This window comes from Typha latifolia, chromosome 4 (genome assembly GCF_019914945.1).
Source record: "Typha latifolia isolate L0001 chromosome 4, TyphaL0001v2, whole genome shotgun sequence".
NCBI classification, from domain to species: Eukaryota; Viridiplantae; Streptophyta; class Magnoliopsida; order Poales; family Typhaceae; genus Typha; species Typha latifolia.
Genome location: NC_133089.1, coordinates 14,657,261 through 14,675,871, shown reverse-complemented (window position 1 = coordinate 14,675,871; position 18,611 = coordinate 14,657,261). Strand labels below are relative to the sequence as shown.

Genomic DNA, 18,611 nt, shown 5'->3' with positions numbered 1-18,611 from the left:
GTCTATTTACTATTAGATTTAATTATTATTATTTTAATTTATCTATAATTTATAAATTATCTAGTATTTAATTTTGATCTTAATTATCTCGTAGATTTCTAAACAGTCCAGGCCTCAATGATTAAACGGCAGTCGTCTGATCTTGATCGGTAGGTCACGGAGCGGCGAACACCAAAAACGGGACCCTGCTATAAATTACTCACGATAGCAGTCTATCATCTTCGTTCCAACTCGACCGAGGAAAGCTTCCGCCGAGAAGGAAATGGTGAGTCTCATGGCGTCGCCTTGGCTGCGAATTAGGGTTTTACCTGAGCTCCCGCCTCAATTCTTGCGCTCAAACCTCGCGTCAAAGCCGTACCTCTCCCTTCGTCGGAGGAATTTCTCCATATCTGCCTCCTCGGCCACTGGCCCGGTGGACGGCGAGGTTCGTGTCCGGTTCGCTCCGTCGCCCACGGGGAATCTGCACGTTGGTGGAGCGAGGACGGCTCTTTTCAACTACTTGTTCGCCAGGTTCGACTTTGGCCTTCGTTTCTTTCATCAGCTGTAAAGATTTTGGTCTCTGAAGTTTAGATCTGGGGTTCCTCGAGTCAAAAACAATTCATCTACTGCTTTGTCATCTTTAAATCTTGTGAATTTGGCGTTTCATGGTCGGATTCTGTGCGAAGAATTCTTAAGGTCAATTTCTTTTGGGCCAGCGTCTGTGATGAATGCGTTCGCGGATGTTAGATTACTTGATCAACAGTATACTAATAAATCCATCTGCTATATCATCAAGCAATATTTTTTTCGACCCTATTGACCATTTGCTTGCAAGTGTTCAAAAGTCCTTGTCTTTCTACATAACAAGGGTCATGTCATAAAATATATGCTAGGCAGAATATATCTCAATCGATCAAAGCGAAAAAGTTCCATGGTATTCTATCAACAGCCCGTTAGCATTAAAGGAAAGAGCTTTTCTTAAGGGCATGTCTCATCTCATTCCTTGCTTCTTAAATGGGAAATGAGTTGTGTTCCTTGCTTCCTAAATTGTAGTTAATCAATCAAAAAGAAAAGAAAAGAAATATATATATACTGCTGTTTTTTGGTCATATCCATCAACAGAAATTTCTTCCAGATATGACTCTTTTTGAGATATCCGCCAACAGATCACGCAAGAAGGAAAGGTAAAGTTTTATATAATAAATCTGGAATAGCAACAGACATTCTAAATGTATATTGTAATGTGGTGCTAATATGTTACTTGTCGTATCTAAAGTTCTGTATTAAATTATTCTGTGAAATTTATGGCTTCCTCAATCTCGTGCAACTCACATCTCCTCAATATGTAGATTTTGGTTTATTAGGAAACTGTTTTACTTTAGCAATTTTTTTTGTGATGAATATATCACTTATAGGTCCAAAGGTGGGAAATTTCTACTTCGAATTGAAGATACTGACCTGGAGAGATCTACTAAGAAGTCGGAGGAAGCAATGTTGAATGATCTGTCTTGGCTTGGTCTTGATTGGGATGAAGGTGAATATTTATAAATCACCCATATGCCATATAATTGAGTTTTTTTTTTATACAAGCTGAAATGACATTAAGATTGCAAAAGTGAGATTAAGATATTGCAGTTGGTTTGTGTAGCTGTTGTTTCCTAGGTTACAATTTGTTCTTCTAGATCCATTGTTGCAGTTTCATTAACAAGATGTGCTTTTATCTTATCTTTCATCTTTATTAGCTCTCAGACTTGTGTCTACTAGACTATGACTGAAATCTTTTGTGTTGCATATGGTAAAGATGAAAGTATCATGTAAATCTTCAGGGCCAGAAGTTGGTGGAGATTATGGTCCTTACCGACAATCTGAAAGGAACTCCCTGTACAAACAATATGCTGATAAATTGTTGGATACTGGTGCTGTTTATCGTTGTTTTTGCTCTAATGAGGTAATTTACTATATGACTATTCATTTTTCCTCTTTGGGTTGGTGTGGCATTATGAAGTCTAGTTGGGTATCTTTTGCTGATATTCTTCATAGGGTATCTTTTTCTCATCTACTTGAATGTGTCAAAGGAAAAAAGAACTAATTCTTCGTAGGGAATTCATATTAGTTGATGAAGTTTCATTTTCCTCATGAATTGTTATTCTTGCTAGGAACTGGAACAAATGAAAGAAACTGCTAAGCAGATGCAGCTGCCTCCCATATATACGGGGAAATGGGCAACTGCCTCAGATCGGGAAGTAGAGGAGGAGTTGGCGAAAGGCACACCTTATACATACCGTTTCCGTGTGCCAAAGGAAGGGTCACTTAAAATCAGTGACCTTATTCGTGGAGAGGTAAGCTCTTCATTAGTTTGAATGATTAAAACTTTAAAAGTACTCAATGATCTTTCTGGCACGGTTATGATAATGGTATCATTCCTTTTCCATTCGTGAAATCTGTTTTCTTATTGTAGTATTCAATTCTGATCCATTTGATAGTTTCGTGAAGGTCAGTTGGGGCTTAGATACACTTGGTGATTTTGTCATTATGAGAAGCAATGGCCAACCTGTGTACAATTTCTGTGTCACTGTTGATGATGCTACCATGCATATATCCCATGTTATTAGGTAAGATATTTTCATGTACTGGATGATCTCTCATCCTTAGGTAAGTTTGAATTTTGACATATAATGGGTCTGATGTTGTGGTTTTCTTTATGCTTGTTTATATGCCAGAGCTGAGGAGCATTTGCCAAACACCTTGAGACAGGCACTTATTTACAAAGTAAATTTTCTCTTCTCTTTGACCCTCCTTTGCAGTTTGTCTTATGTTAGATTTATAGAAAATTGGCAACTGTGTGATCATCAATGTTTTCATGCAGGCACTTGGTTTTGTGATGCCTTCCTTTGCACACGTTTCTCTAATCCTTGCTCCAGATAGAAGTAAACTGTCAAAACGACATGGTGCAACTTCAGTGGGACAGGTAGTCTATTGAACCTTTGAGGAACAGTTTCATAACCAAATTAAGCTACTGAAAATCTTTATTATTATTATTTTTTTTTTCATACTATATGAACCTCTCCCTCTGTTATATTGGTTTCTTACAACTTATTTCTTTTCTTTTGGCAGTTCAGGGAGATGGGATATCTTCCTCAGGCAATGGTGAACTACCTTGCACTCTTGGGTTGGGGTGATGGTACAGAAAATGAATTTTTCACCATTGATCAGCTTGGTTAGTTTTCTTGATTGCTTATATTACTCTGCTGTTATTTGTTTGTTGTTGTTTGGGGTAATTTACTAAGATGTGCTCTTCTTTTGAGCAGTCGAGAAGTTCTCAATAAGTCGTGTCAATAAAAGTGGGGCCATCTTTGATTCAACAAAACTAAGGTGAATATGAGAATTGTCTGGTCAGGTTTCCCTTTTATCAATTAATTGTATGTTGAGAAAGACTTTACATTGTTGATATATAGAATGGCTTGGTTTGTACCAACAGCACTTGCATCTAGTCATTTCCTCATTTCTGGGGAAATATGCCAGTTTAATAGCATTGATGACATGTTGCAGCATGGTTCTGCATGCTCAGTTCTTGTGGCAATTTTTCAGCTTCATTTGTTATTTTGGATCCGTTTCTTTATCAGTGTTGTTTGAATGGTTGAATCTGTATCGTCTCTCTCCCTTTCCCTACCTCCCCCATCTGCCCCTGTCTCTTCTCCCCTTTGTCCCTTCTATCTCTCACTCTGTGCTAGCTCACTAGTTAGTGCTGTTAAATTTTAGAGAAATCAAGTCCCTTTTCATTTCTTTGACAAAAAAAATGTGAAATTTGCTCTCGTGACACGATTCATGTATTGTATCAGATGGATGAATGGGCAACATTTAAGATCCCTTCCCTCAGAAGAGCTGATCAAAATATTTGGAGATAGGTGGAAGTGTGCTGGCATTCTCCTGGAAACTGAAGGAACTTTTGTTGAGGTTGAAAATTACTCTTTTCATTTGAGTTTTTCTATATTTTATTTATATTCTGTGGTCTTACAAGTGCTATGAAATCACAATTATGTGTGACATTGTTTATATGTCAACTATGTAAGAGTAAACATTGAATATGTAAGAGTAAACAAGAAGGAACAAGAAGTCAATCCCAAGCATTAGGAAAGGCTTGCTGCTTCAAGCTGTCATGAAATTTGAGAAGGTGCTATAACTAAGAGCATCAAAATATTAAGTGATCTTGGCCTTAGAAAAAGTTGGTATTAGCCAAAACTGGACAATCTGAGAAGTATCAGTCCTGACTCTTTAAGTTCTAGCAATCTAGAATGTGAGTATGCTATCCAATGATTTATTGATGGCTCCAATGCTCTGAATCTATCACTCTTAAAAATGGGCATCCACATGCGCAAGTTTCCCTGCAGTGCAAGTTGTCTGTGAAGCATGGAGTAAAAGATTTATGTAGCCTCAACCCCAATACTGAGAGCTTGTTGCATGACAAGCTCGCGGCACCACAGTGCATTGGCCACAGTCCTTATTGTCACATTTAATGACGCTCTCATCCTACATATTGTTTCTACAAGTTCATTTTCTTAAACTGTTAACTGAGGAACAAATACTAACAGTCACTATACAATGCAATTGTACAGGAGGCAACTGAACTATTAAAGGATGGGATTGATTTGATAACAGAAGCAGATATGGCCCTGTCGAATTTGCTATCTTATCCACTGCACTCTACTTTAAGCAGGTAGATATAATCTTGTGGTACCACTGCACTGCTCTCGAGTTCGTCATTGATATCCTTTATACGTCTTTTATGCAATGCATCTCACCCTGCCGAGGAATCAGAATAGTGGCAACTGCTTGTTTGCCCGGTGAAGCATGTTAATTCTTGGTGGATTTAACTATCTGGGTTTGGCATGTTAGACACTTAGACTGTGTCTTAACTTAAGCCCAATCTCAGATGGCTGCTTTTCCATGATGAAATGATAAACTACTTTTTAATTACAAGTTGCTGCTTATAAGTGATGTAATGTGTAATCTACAGTGTAGAAGGTAAACCTGTTGTACAAGATAAGCTTTCCGAGGTAGCAGCAAGTTTGATCTCTGCTTATGAAAGTGGAGAACTCCATGGAGCACTGGAGGAAGGTCATGCTGGTTGGCAGAAGTGGGTGAAAGGCTTTGGCAAGGCGCTTAAGCGTAAGGTCAGTGTTAGTAGGAAACATAGCATAATACTCTTTCCAGTAAGGCCAGTGATAGTTTAGATTTTCTCTCTTCCTTTTTGAATTCAGAATAATATTGCAATTCTTTTTCTCCCTGCATGGAAGAAGCATTAAGACTAGCACATCCTGGATTTGTTTCAGCTTACTTAGCAGTTAGATAATACCACAAGCAATAATTTGACTGTATGAGTTGTAACAGCAATGGTAAACAGAAAAGTTTCAGTTCTTTTACTTGTCAACTTTAAGAAAGAATTGCCTACTGTTATACTAAAAAAGAATTGCAGCTCAATCTACGGCGACCACTAAGATTGTAAGACAACAATATTTTTGTGTCCTTAAAATGCTGCCATTAGTTGGAATACCATTGCCCTATACTTTCAACCTATTTATTGGCCTTCTGCAAGTCTTATATATTTTACGACAATACTAGGTCTCCTCAATGTTTTATGGTATTAGTCAGAGTGTTTTGATATCTTTGATTCCTTAGCTGAAACCCCATCCTTACTGTGTTTTGCCAGGGGAAATCTCTCTTCATGCCTCTTCGAGTATTGCTCACTGGAAAGCTCCATGGCCCAGACATGGGAGGCAGTATACACCTGATACATAAAGCTGGAGGGCTCTCTGGAGCTGTTAATCCGCAATCAGGTTTCATACCCTTGGAAGAGAGGATCAAAATTCTAAGAGAAGTCGATTGGGAAGCACTGAATAAGGACTCAGAAGCACAACCTGAGCCTGTTGCCACTGCTACTAATTAAGTGTTTTGAGTTTTTTTGTCAGTTTATTTTGTGAAAGGCTTTTAAACTGGAAGAGCATAGCTACTGTACCATTATTTTTTTGATAGGATTAAACACTCAATGTACTTGTAATTCATGTGGTCATCTATAAAGTTGTGTTATATCTTTATTATCTCCTTGTGGTCATCTGATGTTCTTGTACCATTATTCTCTTTTAAAAAAAAAAGAATAAGAAAATCTCTATCAAGAGTTGAGATTTAACAATTAATCGCAAGCATATGTCCTATCGGTGTCTAGGTTAATCCAAACTGGATCCAATTCTCCAGTCGAACCCATAGAGTATATATCAACACGTCGAGTCCCAGGGCTATAGACTATACGGTCCCGGTAATGCGGTTTCGGGTTCAAGTTTGTAGCTCCTTATTGGGTCGGATATCTTCATTCCTCCGACTCCGTCCGATGTTGTAATAGGGAAAAGCGACACCCTTTTCGACTCTGGGCGACGAGGAGCCCCAATTCCTCTTTCTTCGGCGCCTACGAGTGAACAAGGTAAGTCCTTTCAAACCCTAGCCCTCTTTCTCTTGGTTTTTGCTGCTTCTTTGTTCTATTTTTCTTCTTCTGAAATCTCTACTCTATTAGGTGTAATTATTAATGTTTGGTCGATAGATGTGCAAAACCTAATCTTGTGCAAGCTAGATTTGTGATCATTTCAATTCTACCAAGTAATCTCTGGTGGTTTTCTTCTCTATTTTAACACGGTTTGTGGATTAGGTTTAGTGGAAAATAGCTCGATATTAGGGTTTTCCGGAAGGTAGCGAGCTAGATCCATTCTCTCAAAATGCATTAGTATCGAGAAAGCTTCGAGGTTACCTTTTTGGATGTTATTTATTCTTTGACGGCTCCGCTTTCACGGAATAGTCCCTTTTCCAGTACTAACCCAGTAAAAATATTTGGATTTTGGAATGGTAGGAAGGTTCTAACATCATTTTCCCGACCATTTAGGTTTCTGGAGGTTGTGAGGTCACATTTGCTGCGGAACACTCATGGCAGAGCACTTGGCTTCAATCTTTGGCACTGAGAAGGACAGAGTCAACTGCCCGTTCTACTTCAAGATTGGTGCATGCCGCCATGGAGACCGATGCTCCCGGCTCCATAATCGTCCAACGATATCCCCAACTCTTCTCCTCTCCAACATGTATCACCGCCCAGACATGATCACCCCAGGTGTTGATGCCCAGGGCCAGTCGATTGAGCCCCGCAAGATCCAGGAACACTTTGAGGATTTTTATGAGGATATCTTCGAGGAGCTCAGCAAATTTGGTGAGATTGAAACCCTCAATGTCTGCGACAACCTTGCTGACCACATGATAGGGAATGTCTATGTCCAGTTCAGGGAGGAGGATCAGGCTGCTGCCGCAGTTAGGGCTCTTCAGGGCAGGTTCTACTCAGGCCAGCCAATAATTGTGGATTTTTCTCCGGTCACTGATTTCCGGGAGGCCACATGCCGGCAGTTTGAGGAGGATAGCTGTAATCGTGGTGGTTATTGCAACTTCATGCATGTGAAGCAGATTGGTAGGGAGTTGAGGAAGAAGCTGTTTGGGCGGTACCAGAGGTCCCGGGGAAGCCGGAGTAGGAGTCGCAGCCTGAGCCCTCATCATCGGAGGGAACATCGTGATCATGGAAATAGTCGTGGCCGTGGGGACTATCGCGGGAGTGGGCGGAGGAGTGGAGACAAGCATGGAAGATACGATGGGGATGGAGGTAGGAGGAGTCATGGGAGCCCCAGAAGGGCAAGGAGCCCTGTAAGGGAAGGTAGCGAGGAGCGGAGGGCTAGGATAGAGCAGTGGAATCGAGAAAGAGAGGAGAGGCAGCCATGATTTTGATTCAGGGTTGCTTTTTTACAATTTCCATATTTACTGTTTCTTCGAAGATGGTTTTGGTAAAGAGCTCATTTCAAATTCTTATTTTGGAACATCTGATATTATCTCTTTTGCATTGTACGGATGACATCTTGGAACTTTTTGCACTGTATTGCATGATAACATATGTTGGTTTATGTTCATTTGCTCTAACTATCTGTAGTTCCTTCCAGTATATTTCTTGTAGATTAATGTCTTTGTTGACATGTTATGATTTATTTATGTCACTTTCTAGTAGTTCCCTGTTTCCTTTTGATGTATAGTTGTTTTTACTGTCCTTCAGAATCGCTGATTGAATAGCTTGAAGGCAGTTGAATGCCCTGAAAAAGTCTCAGTTAAGCTGGTGATTGGCAGGACATTTAGTTTAATCATGAACTTCCATCCTGCAGGTAGTGTTGAAGTTTTCCTAATTCAAGCTAACCAAATAATTAGGCACCAGCTATTATGCAGTTGTGTTCATTAGTATAGTAGTTTGCTGGATATCATTGGTGGTGGTTCGTTTTCCTCTCTTCTTTTCTTTAAAACTTGAAGCTGATGTGGTTTAAGTTTCTTTACTACAGAAAAGAAAAGAGAAAGATATATATTCAGTTATGCGTACTGCAATAATTGTTTTTTGGTGAAAAGCTATAATGAAAAAGCTTTCTATTATTTCCTGATGCCATATCGTGCAATCAGTTTTGTGGGGGTTTTCTCCTGCCAAATGTTGGAAATATCTGAGTCTCTTTGATGTCTATGACTTAATGATTAGGAGCTTCTATAACTTAAAATTGTGCTAAAGAGAATTTAGCAACTCAAGAATAGTTCAGCAGGATCCGTTTTCCTGGAGTTGCAGGTGTGGCTGTTTGTCACAGGATCACTGAAGAGAATTATGAGCTCCATGCTTTGAACCATGCAAACCATACAGTATTCACATATTACAACTCTACAAGCATTACATCAAAAATCTCTCAGTCACCATCAACTGCCACCATGTCGTCCACCGTCACCGACGATCGCTTGATGAACTCCAGGCATTCGTCGATCGCCTCTTTGTAGAAGGAATTCGATCTTTCATAATATCTTAAGTTACATTCAGGTTGGCCTCCTTGTCGCCTCTGAGAAACTACTGAGCTCCTCCTACTTCTACCACTACTTCCATTCGAGCTTCTCCCTAGCAAATGTAGGCATTGGCCGAAGAAACTAAGCAGCTTATGTCTTAGTCTAATAGCAGAGATGCCATTAGAAGACATCCTAAAACCTCTAACCCTGCACCACCTTCGTCCTTGTCTGGTGTAGCTCTTCTCATCCATTCAACTTCTCGGAGTTCCACGCTGTAGGCCTGTAGCTATCTACTCTTTTGGGTCTTCATATATATAACTGGGAAGGAGTACAGAATTCTTTGAAACTATTTAGAAGATGAATAAGTTAAACCGCCCTTATGAGTGTGTCATGATAGGATTAGCTTACTATAATTATGTTATAAGAAGGCATTAAGAAACAAAAGTAGAAGTTAAGCTCGGTTGTCCTTTCTAGATATCATTTCTCAGTCGGTGATTAGATATAAGAAGATAATAAGGGATAAGAGGAAAAAAAAATACAAATGCAGGACATCAAAGTAGGTCATCAGGAATTTATTTTAAAAAAGTTATTCAAGAGTGTGTAAGTCCAACCAAATATTTAACATACATGTGAATACTAAACTAAACAAAAAGAAACAATTATGTGGTTTAGATGTTTCCCAAGGACTAAATTCTGCCAGGAAAATCTTCCTTTTCTCACTCAGACGCAAGAAGTGCACTTTGGCTTGAACCAATAGATGATTTCAATAAGATTCGGAACTCAGAGAACCTTTGTTATAATATTATGATAACTTATCAACTACTTTAAAATTTTAAGTTGTTCGGTGATTTTACTCACTCAACGAAAATTTAGAGTTTAATAATTTATCCCTCCAAAGAAATTAAAATAAATAAAAAGTCTAGACACCATTGCAATGGTTACAATAGAAAAGAACAACCTAACACGAGAAGTTTGGTAAATTAAACCTACGTACATATCGTCGGTGAGACAGGACGATGAGCTTCCAATTTAAATAGACTCCCAAGATAAGATCCAGATTAAAATATACATGGTTATTATGTAAAGCAACAGATAGATAACTTTGTCGATGGAGAATAAAGAAGACTAAAAGAAATTAACTACTCTAATTGTCTTTTATGTTGTTTTCTTCTATACTGGTGACCTTTTGCTAATTAACATTAATTTCTTAGATGAGTTTAATAGAGATTTAAGCAATGTTTAATCACCGCCAAACCGACCAATCGCCACAAATACCGGAGGTTTTGCCGGCAAATGACATCAACGCTAAGTTCCTTAATTTGCCAATCATGATTAAAGTCACTGTGAACTGGTAAAGCTTGCACAAGATGATTAAATTTTTTAATTACATGGCAAAAATCAAATCTTTACTGGGCCAGAGAACTCTTTTTTGGGGCTCAAAGAAACCCGCTAAGAAAATTTTAATACATGTATAAATAATTCTTATTCACAAATTATGTCTATTATAAATATATTTTATAACTAAATATTTACTTATATATAATTTAATTAAATATTATATAAGATAAGCCATGTAGCAAGTTATGAATAAAAATATATCACAGGTATACAAATTTTCTAACCAAATTTTTTTTTATTATAGTTAACATACTTATTCACAATTTTATAACTAAACATAACTTCTTACATAAATAATTATTATATTTATTAAAATTAAAAAAACGTGAATATATTTAAGATATATGTATAAATCTATCCTTAAAAAAAAAATCCTATACTGGCCTTCATGTTTTTTACATAATTGCCACCAAATTTTCTTCGAAAATATCGTAATTGCTTATGATATTATATTTAGTATATCTATATATATATAACTAAAATACCCTCGTTTCTTAATATTATTTTTTTCCCCTTTTCTTTTTAGCTTATGGCATCAAGAAGTTGTCTCCTGTCCGACGCTGTCATGACGTAAGTAAGAGTAGCAGCATAACTCTCGAGAATGCATTCATTAATATATATATATATATATACCTCCAATGTCTTGCATCATGAACTATGTGAACTATAAAGTGGTGGACCAACAATGCCCGCAATTTCTGACTATCTTTCCCAAAAAAAGTGGAAAAAGATTTGTTAGACAGGACGTCAACCTCACAATTTCTAGAAGGCTTATCCGCGATTCCTTTGTCCCTCCGAGTAAGTGGCGGGCCCATTTTGGATATCCTATTCTTTTTTTACCAAACTAGCCCTGAGGCACTTTTAAAAATAATAAATAAACAAACTATTCTAAAAAGCAATATATATTTATATATTATCAAGCCTTTTAAATTGTTGGTCACTTTCATATCCATCATTTTCATATGGTTGGCATCATAGACATTGTTGCACGCGCTATTTGTGATGATTAATGGGACCACCAATTGCCATGTGAGAAGAATATCCTCTTAATTAATGATAAATTAACTATTAATTTGGTAAAAGTATGTATGTATGATTCTGTTAGTTAGGCTCTTGGAGATGGACTAATCCATCTTATGTGCGTGTGATTAAACCGAGGAATCTTATAATAGATGCCTTCATCCATTGAATATATTATATTATACTTTTATTTAATAATTAAATTCACCTCCTGTCTTATCTAATCTAATGTGGATTATGTGAGCTCTTGAATAATAAAAATTAACTAATTTACATTATCTTTTAACTAATTTTATATTCGGTTTTACTGTTAAAATAGGGAATATTAACGTCATAATTATAGGTATGTGGAAATTAGAAGAAGGAAAGGAACAGTTCTTTCCAATAGCTCTCCTCCATTCCCGATTTAAAACTTGAGATCGTTCTTCTTTCTTTCCAAACTCCGAATTCCTCGGGAAGAATTAGAGAGGAGGAGGAGGAGGAGGAGGAGGAGATCACGGTTGTTGCGGCGGATCCGACTCGGAACTCGCGAAATCCGGCGAGGACTCCGTCGGTGGCGGGAGATCCGAGGCAACGCCGAAGGTGAACTTGTGGTGAATTGTAAGTTTTCCTCTGATATTTAAAGATCTTCGTTGTTTTGTTGATCTACTTGTTCTTTGGATCTGTGATGGTTTGAATTACGGCATATGTTAGATTAAATGTGGGATTTTGGTTATTAGGGTTGTTATTTAATCTATTCGGAAGCAATGACGGCCCATGCGAGTGCGTATAATGGCGTGGAAGTCGATGGGAAGGGAGATCTCGAAAAAGTCGATGTAACGGCGAGTAAAGAGAGGGGTGAGAACGACGGGGATAGAGTTGGTGGTTCCTTCGTGATCGTTACCTGTGATTCCGGTGATATCCCCGAGAAAGATCTTGATCTGCATGTGAATGGTGAGATAATTGCTTCCTCTCTCGAAGAGAACGGTGTGCAGAAGTCCAATGTAGGTTCCATTAGTGGGGAGGTGGTGGTCAGAGATCATGTCGCAACCCAAAGGAACGTAGTAGAGGTGGGGTTGGAACATGACTCAGCGAACGGGCCAGTGCATGTGGAAGGTGATGGTGAGAATTCAGAGAATCACTTTGGAGAAACCACTGCCAGTGTGGTGGAGGAAAAGCTGGGATCAGATAAGGGTACTGTAGTGGAAGAAAGTGAGAAAAATTATGAGGAGGGTGCAAAGAACAGAGAATTGTTGGAGAAACAATCTGAGGAGATGAAAGAGGAGTGTCATGAAGAGGTGAAAGGGAATTTGGATGAGAATGGCGCGGCAGGCACTACAGATTGTGTGGATGGCAAAAGAATCAAACCAGACTCAATTGTCGATTTGGGAGAAAACAAGGAGGCTGACACCAAGTTTGCTGTTGAAGTAGAAGGGAAGAAGGAGAATCCGGAGAAGGAGACTGACCATGAAATGGAAGTAGAGTCAATTGTTAAAGTCATTCAAGAGCCAGAGTCTGTGGTTGATCACCAAGTGGAAACGAAATCAGCTGATGAAGTAGAAGACAGGTGGGGGGATAATATGCCCTCAGAGACTGGCCATGGACCAGGACCAGAACCAGTTCAGCAGGAGAACTTTACTGCTTTTGAAAAGATTGTTGATCAAGCTGGCATAGAACAAGAAATTGTGGCCAAGGGAAAACCAGAACCCTGCACCATATCTGCAGAGTTGAAAAAGCATGAAAAATCAGCATCAGTAGCTGTTCATATAGAAGAGAAACATGAGCCACAAACATTGCAAGCAGAGACAGGAGATCAGGGAGGATTAGATTCACCTGTTGTAGGAAGAGCAATTGTGGTTGAGGGGAAACCAGAATCATGCATCTTATTGGCAAACCCAGAAAAGCACAAAGGAGCTGTTCATATAGAAGGGAAACATGAACCATGCACGCTGGAAACAGAGACCAGAGAACAGGAAGAATTAGATTCATCTGTTGTAGGAGGAGCAATTGTGGTTGAGGGGAAACCAGAATCCTGCACCTTATTTGCAAACCTGGAAAAGCACGAAGAATCAGAACCAGAAGCTGTTCATATAGAAGAGAAACATGAGCCATGCACACTGGAAACAGAGATTGCAGAACCGGGAGGATTAAATTCATCTGTTATAGGAGGAGAAATTTTGGTTGAGGGGAAACCGGAACCCTGCAACTTATTTGCAAACCTGGAAAAGGAAAAAGAATCAGAACCAGGAGCTTTTGATATAAAAGAGAAACATGAACCATGCACACTAGCAACAGAGATCGGAAAGCAGGACGGATCAGATTCATCTGTTGTGGGACGAGAAATTGTAGTTGAGGGGAAACCAGATACAAGCACCATGTCTGCAAAGCCGGAAAAGCATGAAGAATCAGTACGAGTAGCAATTCATAAACATGAACCAAACACATTGGAAACAAAGGTAGGAGACCAAGGAGGATTAGATTCATGTGTTGAAGTTGAGTCGCAACAGGAGTCTGACACTGAAGTTGCAGAGACTGTTGACCAAGCACATTTACAGACAGCTTCTGAAGTAGTGGAAATGCAGGAGCCTGAACTTGCAGGTTTAGAGTCTCCACAATCTGAAGCTCTTACAGTTAGTCAGGAGGAGTCGATGTTTATAGATGTAGCTAATGATGCCACCCCAGACAGATGTTCTGATGAGTATGCGACTGTTTTAGAATTAAGAATAAGAAACCATCAAGATGCAGGAGAGGACACTGAATCTTCTCATGGTTATGGACCCAGCTCCATCTGCACTGCTAAGGAAGCTATAAGCCATAGCCATTCCATGGAAACTGCGGAAGTAAATAAATCAGTTGACCATGTCAAGGATTTGCAACTAGGAAACAGTGTTAGTATTGGTCCATCAGAAATTTCCAGCAGCTTGAATGCATCTCAAATCAGCCAAGAGGAACTGATCAAAGAAGTGACCGAGAACATTGATGACATGAAAGTCCTAGAATTTAGCAATAACTGCACTGGGTGCAGTGAAGGTCCTTTGCAAACTGACTCTGAAGCTCCCTATACTGCCGGTGAGCCGTGTGAAGATGTAAATTCAGATATTGTAAGTGCATCTATTAGAAATTCTGTTGAAGTCGAGTTTGGATGCACTCCAACTGTTGAAACTGCTTGTGTTGGTGCTAATAGTGATACTGAAAGGGAAATTTCAGATTGTGAGAACAATGTTGAAACCAACATAGGCTACGTTTTTCATAACATTCCTGCAGTCAATTTGGATTCGATGGTTCATAATGGTTTTCTGCAGTTTGGTAAATTTACAGTTGCTGCTATAGAATGCGATGAGCCTATAAATAAGGATGATGACGAAGAACAACTCCTGCATCAGGAAGCTGAAGCAATTGATGATGTACATGCCATATCCGGTTATCCCAATGCCTCAAATTTGGATGAAGACATGGTAGGTGCACAATTCTGGAGAAGGCAGCCATGTTATATTATTAAAGTTCCTAGATTCAGCAATGATGACCTCTGGGCATCCATACAATATGCTCAATTACAATTGGATGAGAAGACGCAGAGCAGGGATTCCCTTCAAGTTGCAATTCAAAAGGAACAGGTAGATATTTTCAGATTTTGTTTCTTTTTTTGGATATTCAGATTTGTTAATTTTTAGCTCATCTTTGAGAATCTTATATACATTAGGTAGCTTGTGCTGATTATCGGAAGAATTTAGAAGCTGCAAAAGCGGATGAAAGAGCTACAAGAGCTACTTATAATGCCAAGCGGCAAGATTTAAGTTCCATCCAGTCAATAATTAACAAATTGAACAAAGCAACCTCAATTAAAGAAATCGATGAAATGGTGAAAATTCTCTATCCTTCAAGAGCAGCAGTATACTGGTTCTGTTTTATTTTAACAAATTTCACTTGCATCCATTTAGATTGTCATGAAGGAGCGCAGCCTACAACATGAAACCTTGTCTCTAAAGCAAGAAAAGCTGTATATTCAGGAGATCAAAGAATTGAAAGCCCGGCGTAAGCAGCTATCTACAACTATGGGTTCAAAAGAAAAAATTGAGGAGGCTTTTGACCAAAAAGACCAGATTTATGAACGCCTCAGGGTATGTCTCAACTGAATTTCTCAAATTCACTTTTGATTTAATATTCTTTTTCTTGTAATTTATACTTCATTTTATTGAGTCCAGACTTTAAAGAAAGAATTGGATATCCTTGGAAGCAAGCTAACACGTGCTGAAGAAAAGACAAATGTAGCTCAGAAGGACTACAGTGATGAACAAAAAATCCGTAGAGATCTACAGGAACAATTTAAATCTGCTCATGAGGTTCGCCAAGAGGCATATGTTCATTGGCGTAATTTGAAAAATGAGTCAATCAAAAGGGTAGGTGATTATCTTCTCATTCTTACAATTTATATGCTTCTTCTCAAGAGTCAAGATGTGCTACTTTTTCTTCTCGCGTCCTCTCATTGGAGACCAGAACAGTAGCTTGATCAGCTGGATCAGCTACTTCCTACTGTCTTTTGGTTTCTCTTCCTGCTACCTGGTAACAGACATGAATCTGATGGATATTCACTAATTGAGATATTTCTTACAGTTCATTAAATGTAGTGTCAGATATTCTTTAAAGATTTCTTCCTGATCTCTTCCGGTTTTTTTGTGATCTCAGTGACTATTATATCCCTCATTAGGCTTGAAAGTGGTACTATGAAAAACAGGATGACATTGACATTCTTTGCAACTCTCTCTCTCTCTCTCTAGTCTATACTGTTCATTCTTTTGTATGCATAAGCATCTGAGACTTTAAACCAAGGAACATACTTTGTTACTTTATATATATATTCTTATCCATTAGGATTAGGATGATATTTCTGCCAACGATGACCATGCCGATCAGCACTTGTTGTGCCGGCGGCATAATGGCACGTGGCACAAAAGTGCTGCACGGCACCCTTCCTAATAGTGTTTTACTAAAGACTATTTGTCGTCGTCGTTGCTGCCGCTCTCCATCACCCATGTGCCCGAGGTCGCCAATCACGATAGCCAGCGGCAGCGGTGACGACAATGAAACGCTACTTGTCACCCTCCTCTTTTTCTCTCCCTCTCTTGCGGCACAAATGGCAAGTGCCGCAGTATGGGCCATGACATGGCACAACCATCCATGATTTTTGCTATATCTTTCTTTTTCTAAATTGTAAATAGTTAAATCAATTACACACATGTAAACTTTTTAGGTTTTTATTGTACTCCATGAATAATTTTACAAACTCATTTTTGAGAGTTAATATATGGTCATAGATTTTCCATAGTTTCCATGGACTTAATTGTAGTGTATAGTAAGTAACACCATTTCCACGTTTCAAAGCCCAAATATCCCCTTTGAAATGTCTATTTCTTTGAAACTGAAATAAAAATGGTAAGTCTGTCTGTCATGAGTTTTTGGTACCCAAGTTATTTTTTTCAACTGGTTTACCTTAGATTCAACTGCATGAGGGCTTGCTTCTGTAAATAATGCAGGGTCTGGTGTTTTCTTCAAAATGCTATATGATAATTATAATTTCTAATGAAAAGGACTGTGTGATGTCCTGCATTTTATCATGGCCAAGTATAATTCGTCTATTTTGTTTGTTGCAGAGCAAGTATTTTTTCAGGTACAAGGATGACCAGGATACGGCAGCAAATTTTATATCTTCAGGGAACAGAAAGGGACTTTGGTTGCATTGCAATAGACAGGTGAATGCATGCTTTGCTTTGAGTGCACAAGGTCAACAGCGATGTATCAGTCTCTTAACATTTTTCTCATCTTACAGGTGGAGAGAATGTTGGAGATATGGAACAAAGATGAGGAGTTCCGCAAACAATACATTGAGTCTAACAAGAATAGCACATTGAGAAGATTCGGGACATTGGATGGAAGATCACTTGGTCCAGATGAGGACCCACCCGTACTAAATAGCAATAGAAAGTTATTCAGTCCCTTGCCACTGTCAGTTGTCAACCCACACATAAGCACTGTAGCTTCAGAAGTAAAACCAGAAATTGTTAGTACACTGGCACCACGTGCAGATAAGGATATATTTCCCATCTTACAAGCAGCACAAACTAGTCAGCCTGCCAAATCCAGAAAATCTGCTAATTCTACTTTAAAAGAAACAATCACAGTCAAAGTTCCTTATAGAGAGGAGATAGACGAAACAGGGAAAGAGGAAACTAATGACAAGGAGCAGACAGTTAGGAAAGCAGAAGAGTTGGTGAGGAGGGAAGAGGAACTGAGAGAGAAGTCTGCAGCTGAGAAGGAACAGTGCCGGTTGGAGCAGAGGGCCAAAGCTAAGGAGGCTGAAGAGAGGAAGAAGAAAAAGGCTGAAAAGGCCCAGGAAAGGGCTGAATATAAAGCACGGAAGGAAGCTGAACTCAGGGATAAGGTAAATGTTTTGCTTATTAACTATCATTGGGAAGATGAAAATTATAAATTGTTGTTGTATCTACTATAGTGGAACCCTCTTTTTTTTTTCTTGAAAATGATTAACAGCTTGAATATCATATATTTCATATGGACCTCAAACATTTCACTAAACAAAGTTTATATGAAACATGCAGAAGAGAGCTAAAAAGGAGAAAAAGAAAGCTGCAGCCATAGTAGACTCATTAAATGGAGGCGATGAGAGTGACAGTGCTCCTACTGACAGTAGTGCACCTGAAATTGCTCCAGATTTTGATGTTTCAGTAGGAACAAGTTCAAAGAGGCCATCAAGGCGAGGGGGGGCAATGAAGCAGCACTATTGGACACAACCTGTTCCTTTGCCCCTGCGCAACAGGGGTAAGAGGAAGATACGTCCGTGGATGTGGGTGGTTTTGTCAATCCTATTGGTGCTAGCTTTATTCCTCGTCAGCAGCAACTTTTCATCTCTCAGTTTCAATCGTACACACTTTGGAATTTAGTCATATTCACAAGGCTCTCTCTCTCTCTCTCTCTCTCTCTCTCTCTCTCTGTCTCTCTCTCTCTCTCTCTCCCTCTATATATACACCTCCATATCTGTCTATCCATCTATATATATATATATATGTTAACTTAAGCCTATAGAGTTTAGAGTGGCTGTTACTGAGAGATAATTAACAGCCCATCTTTTATGCACAACTCCTTAGGTTTTTTATTGGATCATTGGTGTTTATCCCATATGCTCTTTACATTCTCAACTGGTGCTGTGGAGAAAATTTATACCTTTCAAGTGTGGACATAAATTTTATCGATGCAATGGAGAAATCAATAATAGTAGCGATAATATGATATTGTTCCTGTCTGTTCTTCCCCCAATGATTGACTTGAATCAGTAATATTTTCTG

The 18,611-nt window shown here is 38.8% G+C and overlaps 3 protein-coding genes across 4 annotated transcripts; all 3 read left to right on the top strand.

Annotated features, from left to right (window-relative positions):
* Positions 1–116: 116 nt before the first annotated feature.
* Positions 117–6,074, top strand: LOC140786693 (glutamate--tRNA ligase, chloroplastic/mitochondrial). Of its 2 annotated transcripts, XM_073135307.1 has the most exons (13): positions 117–510; positions 1,395–1,513; positions 1,806–1,927; positions 2,136–2,318; positions 2,473–2,591; positions 2,700–2,748; positions 2,846–2,947; positions 3,094–3,196; positions 3,288–3,351; positions 3,819–3,933; positions 4,593–4,693; positions 4,994–5,150; positions 5,687–6,074. In XM_073135307.1, the coding sequence occupies exons 1-13, from the start codon at positions 263–265 to the stop codon at positions 5,921–5,923; spliced, it is 1,719 nt and encodes a 572-aa protein (XP_072991408.1). In that variant the 5' UTR covers positions 117–262; the 3' UTR covers positions 5,924–6,074. The 2 variants fall into 2 exon arrangements, with proteins under 2 accessions (XP_072991408.1, XP_072991409.1); XM_073135308.1 differs by lacking the exon at positions 117–510 and having other exon boundaries at positions 1,781–1,927.
* A 264-nt stretch (positions 6,075–6,338) lies between these two features.
* On the top strand, positions 6,339–7,964 carry LOC140787332 (splicing factor U2af small subunit B-like). The gene is made up of 2 exons (XM_073136202.1): positions 6,339–6,451; positions 6,905–7,964. Exon 2 carries the CDS (start codon positions 6,946–6,948, stop codon positions 7,777–7,779), a length of 834 nt encoding a protein of 277 aa, XP_072992303.1. The 5' UTR covers positions 6,339–6,451; positions 6,905–6,945; the 3' UTR covers positions 7,780–7,964.
* Positions 7,965–11,616: 3,652 nt separating this feature from the next.
* On the top strand, positions 11,617–18,564 carry LOC140786472 (uncharacterized). The gene is made up of 8 exons (XM_073134929.1): positions 11,617–11,877; positions 11,997–14,870; positions 14,957–15,115; positions 15,195–15,374; positions 15,459–15,653; positions 16,905–17,003; positions 17,081–17,692; positions 17,868–18,564. The coding sequence occupies exons 2-8, from the start codon at positions 12,024–12,026 to the stop codon at positions 18,207–18,209; spliced, it is 4,434 nt and encodes a 1,477-aa protein (XP_072991030.1). The 5' UTR covers positions 11,617–11,877; positions 11,997–12,023; the 3' UTR covers positions 18,210–18,564.
* The last annotated feature ends 47 nt before the right edge of the window (positions 18,565–18,611 follow it).

Bases quoted from the DNA above. Each gene is read 5' to 3' on its own strand.
- LOC140786693 (XM_073135307.1), top strand. From the start codon at position 263: ATGGTGAGTCTCATGGCGTCGCCTTGGCTGCGAATTAGGGTTTTACCT. The intron at 2,749-2,845 runs GTAAATTTTCTC...GTTTTCATGCAG, and splicing joins GACAGGCACTTATTTACAAA to GCACTTGGTTTTGTGATGCC. The intron at 2,948-3,093 runs GTAGTCTATTGA...TTCTTTTGGCAG, and splicing joins GTGCAACTTCAGTGGGACAG to TTCAGGGAGATGGGATATCT.
- LOC140787332 (XM_073136202.1), top strand. From the start codon at position 6,946: ATGGCAGAGCACTTGGCTTCAATCTTTGGCACTGAGAAGGACAGAGTC.
- LOC140786472 (XM_073134929.1), top strand. From the start codon at position 12,024: ATGACGGCCCATGCGAGTGCGTATAATGGCGTGGAAGTCGATGGGAAG. The intron at 15,654-16,904 runs GTAGGTGATTAT...TGTTTGTTGCAG, and splicing joins AAAATGAGTCAATCAAAAGG to AGCAAGTATTTTTTCAGGTA. The intron at 17,693-17,867 runs GTAAATGTTTTG...TGAAACATGCAG, and splicing joins AAGCTGAACTCAGGGATAAG to AAGAGAGCTAAAAAGGAGAA.